This window comes from Cystoisospora suis (assembly GCF_002600585.1).
Source record: "Cystoisospora suis strain Wien I chromosome Unknown contig_3518, whole genome shotgun sequence".
Classification (NCBI taxonomy): domain Eukaryota; phylum Apicomplexa; class Conoidasida; order Eucoccidiorida; family Sarcocystidae; genus Cystoisospora; species Cystoisospora suis.
Genome location: NW_027156313.1, coordinates 1 through 4,393, shown reverse-complemented (window position 1 = coordinate 4,393; position 4,393 = coordinate 1). Strand labels below are relative to the sequence as shown.

The window sequence follows — 4,393 nt, the reverse complement described above, 5'->3', positions numbered from 1 at the left end:
CACCCAGGCCGAGGCATCCAGGATCACATCGGTTCCATGTCTTGATTTTCAACGGCCGTTTCGTAACGTTCCTACAACGTGGGCAGTCGAGATGCCGGGCAGCAAGGCGTGCGGCAAGGCGGATTCGCGATGCAACCTCGCTTCGGTGTCTCACCGCGGCCGTCCTACAGCACGACTGCTCAAGATCGCCCCGCCGTCTCCGACCGAGCTCGCCGTGCGGCGGGATGCAGTAACGCAGCCTAGTTGACTTCGTGTAACTGCGACCACGGCCCAGGTACCCCCGGCTAGCTGTGGCCGAGCACTGCCCGTGAGGACCGTCGTCTACACGTAGCCAATCGCTCGTGCGCTGTCAAGAATCGGACACGGAATAGGGCCGGACCTGGGCAAGCGTTGTATTGGCTGTAGAGGGAACTCGGCAAGTGAAGCCACCTTTCTTGCGGGCTGCTGCACACGTGCCAAATGAACCGTCTGGCAGGCCGCAGCAAGTTCACTCGCAGTCCTGAGCAGCACGTTACTCACCCATATCACGCGAGAACACAGGGCCGCACTCCTGGTGAGCCAGAAGGACGCTCAGCACTGGCGCGACAGCATCCCGCACAGAGCAGTTTCGCGACGTCACTGCAAGCACCCCAGTAGCTCTCGTGTAATGCTGCCTCAGCGAGCCCGCAGTCGGACAATCGGACAAGGGACCCGTACACCCTTCGGTGGAGGCGGCATCGGGAGAGCGGGAGAGCTTCGGGGGAGCAAGCAGAAGACAGCTCCGGATAAAGAAGGGAGACACGGGATTGCCGAGAAGAGAAAAAGCTTCTTCAAGGTAACCAACGTTCTCAATCCGAGGGACCAACTCCTTTCCCAGGTGCAACTTCTGCCGAAGGAGGCGGTTTTCCTCCGCGCGAGGGTAGTGTTTAAACCGTTCGTACTCCTCGCTGAGTCTTCTGGGTCAGATATGTTCTTGGTCGTGTCCTTTTGGGTAGGGGCAACAAGCACACCCGTGTTAGGAGACGCTTCGTTCCTCACGAGCTGTCGAGACTAGCAGCCGCGGGGCACGCAGCTAACAGGGCAGAGCCACGTTTCTTATACTTCGGTACCGGGTACACTTGGTAACACCGACGAAGCAGTTGCCTGGCACCGCTCAAGAAAATGACCGCAAGCGGACAGTGCGGGACCACGTTCGTGACCGCTCTTGGAACTTTCACCCACCCAGACATCCTGTGGGTCTGATCGCTCGGAGTGCCGCGTCTGCACTTAGACGCTGGCTCGGATACCACTGTGGCAGCAATGGTCCCCATGCACAAGTGGTACCGAGCGAACGGCTCGTCTGTTGTTCCGAAGATAGCGTGGTCTATCAGTGTCGAAGCGAGTTAATCTGTCGGAGTGCGCATCGGATCGTGCGGGGCACCCGCTGACTGCACGATCAGCTCCTTTGGCATCGAAATCAAGGGCTCCTAACAGCACGCTGCCTGCCCTTCGAGTGACACCAGTAAACAAAGGAGTTCTTGCCCCGCTGATGAGGTCGCACTGTTCTTGTCGATCTGCTACCAAGGCGCTGACGGCACTGTTGACCATACCTTCGTGGTGTGTCGTCAGAGACCGGTTCATATGATGGTGTAGCTCTCATGCCAGACAACCTAGGAGAACACCGGCCACCGTGGCTTGGACTACAGCATTTTTTTGAATGCTTCTTCGCGCTAGCTTTCGCATGCTGCAGCCCTAACCTCAGACGGCAACAGGGCAACCAGCTCGAGAAGGCGCTCAATTCTACAACTCCGGGGACGAACGCGAGGTTCAGCGGCAGTTCGCGCTTCTTTTTGTCCGGCTAGTGTGAGTTCCAAGCTTGCGACCCTTCCTGTCACTTGTCGGCGAAATGAAGTTTGTCAGTACTGGGGGAAGCCGAAAGGAATACAGTTTTGAAGAAGCTGCCCTCGTTGGTAAGCAGGTTTCAACAGTGGTTGAGCTGTCCGAGAAATCTGTACTCGTATGGAGTGCGCGGCCGTGACTAACAGAAATGTCGGCAGAGCTGCGCGCGGCAGACTTCGTGCGGGTTGACCTCTGGCGTTGCCAGGATGCCCTCGTTCTTGCATACCCACCGTCTTTTGCGACCCTCACGGATCCTTATGCTGACCGAGCCGGCAGGGCACCCTTTGTGCTGGTCGATGATACCAGTCTTGGTGCCAGGTGGGGGCGCAACTTGGCCCAGCCAACGAAGAGCGTGTACGATCGAGTTCGTCCTTTTTTCCCTGGCTCTTGATTGTTTCTTGCTGAAACCGGAGAGTTCTAACAAAAGAACTAGAGGTGGCTCGTATAACGTTGCACTTGGACTCTTTGTCCTACTCTTTCAACCGCAATGCAGGGTTGGCAGATGATGGAGGGCTTCTGATGCCGGAGAGGCTTCCGGCTGTGGACAAGGAAACGCAAGCACGGTGGAGGCAAGTCAACTGCCTGATAGTACGATGACGCGTGTCCGCGGCCCCAATATAAGGCCGCAATACGAACGTTCACTTGGAACAACTGGCTTCGACACTGGCTGCCGGGTAGCTCTCCACACGCGGTTCCGCTGAAGCTTCTTGCGACCTGCAGCTACAGGAAGCCCTGACTTCGTAGTGCAATTGTTTGAGCGGATCTCAGGTTACGCGCTCTTTCCCTGGGTTGCGATGCAGCAAACTGACGTTCGTACAGCTGGCTACTGAGTTCCTTTCGCTTTTCATTGATCCACAAGGTGAGGCGTCCTTCGTATCGAGCTTCAGTTGTTTCACTTGAGGCGGTCCACTGCCCCCGTTCGTGGAAGAAGCCAGTAGCCACACAATGGCCAGGTGTGTTCTCCGTGATCCGTGCAGGCTGCCAGGGGGAGCGGTCCGCCTTAGCGGACGCGCTGCCCTCCATCGTGCAAAACAGCTTCAAGAAGTTCACGCAATCTGAAATAATTCCGCTCACCGAGTTAAAGCCGCGCGAGCCTGGCACCTATACGGCGAGGCCATGTGCTGCAGCTCGAAGTGGTGCGCCAGGGTCTCACCAAGAAGCCACTAATCAGCAACAACGACTTCCCCCGGAGCTTCCAAGGCTTTATATGCTGGAACTTGTCCATGGCCCCACTTTGGCATTCAAGGACCTTGCCATGCAATTTCTAGGTATGCTGCATACTACCCGTCATAGAGGTGAAGCGCTTCTTCGGGCAACCGCGCAGCTGCTGCCTCAAGCGGCCCGGTTACCCACACGTTGTACGGTCGTACTCTACTCGAGCTCAGTACCGAGGTGCGCCCGGGTTTTCTCTTTGTAATTCTTCTCCGCACAGGAGAGCTGCTACCTTTCTTAGTTGCGAACAGCGAACAATCGGGCGCCAGTGGGTTGATTATTCTCGGAGCAACCAGCGGTGACACAGGGAGTGCAGCTATTGCAGGTACGATATGATGCCAGTTTGGAAGCTTTCCTCGCGGAAGACTTTTCCGGGCCGGCTTGCGAGCGCTGCTGCTGCGAAAGAACAAAAAGTTTCCAAAACTCTGTCTTGCTAGAGTGAGTTAAAGGTCAGCTTGCTGGCCTGCCCTGCCGGTTTGTCGCAGAGCAGGTGGAGTTCCTGTCCCTTCAGGGCTCAGTACGTAGCGAATGCGACTGTCCCGCAAAGCACCGAGGGGACTGAGTTTCTTAGAACCCCTTGGAGTGACTGACACTACGGACAAGATCTACAACTTTATGCGAGGCCGTAGCTGAGGTGGCGTGCTGATGACGAGACAAAAGGCGTGTCTTTCTCGTGATGATTCTTCTGTGCGCCCAGCATTGAAAGACAAGTCACCGCTGATACACGTCGTCATCCTATTCCCGAAGAGCCGCACTTCGGCCGTGCAGCGGCTGCAGATGGTTACTGCGATAGGCCCGAATGTGCATTGTCTCCAGGTTGACGGTGGGTCGCTGTCTTAGGCAGGGACAAACGCGAGATAGTACATCAGACTAGCCGAGTGCCACGTTTTCAGAGACATGAGTGTAGAACTCTCGCGACACTTCAGACTGGCGAAACAATGCCAAACTCTCCTGCCCTCTTACACTTACTTTCAACGGCGTCCTCTCGCTCTCCCGGAGGGAGCTCTTTTCCTTCGGAATTATCTGTCCGACGCAGCCTCGGAATCTGTCAGTCGTGCTGTTCCTAAATGGTTCGCCGGGCTTGTCCGCAGGCTCCTTCGATGACTGCCAGAAAATGGTGAAGGAAGCACTCGCGGACAGGGAGTTGCAAACAGACCTGCTTAGGGGCACAACTCGGTTGCCCCGCGTGCTTGGTCGAGAAGCGACGTTGACTGGATCAGTGGGGGCAGACCCTGTCCAGCTTGCTGGCGGACGGGCACGAAGCTGGAGGCTCTCGGTTGTCAATAGCATCAACTGCGTCCGAATCATACTTCAAGCAGCATAC

The 4,393-nt window shown here is 56.5% G+C and overlaps 1 protein-coding gene across 1 annotated transcript; it reads left to right on the top strand.

Annotated features, from left to right (window-relative positions):
• Positions 1-1,773: 1,773 nt before the first annotated feature.
• CSUI_006842 (threonine synthase) lies at positions 1,774-4,387 on the top strand (the record flags this gene model as incomplete). The annotated part of the gene is made up of 7 exons (XM_068066993.1): positions 1,774-1,928; positions 2,351-2,426; positions 2,658-2,716; positions 2,835-3,125; positions 3,290-3,394; positions 3,767-3,892; positions 4,161-4,387. Coding segments are annotated over exons 1-7 (948 nt in total), but the record flags the coding sequence as incomplete, so codon positions are not given.
• Positions 4,388-4,393: the final 6 nt, after the last annotated feature.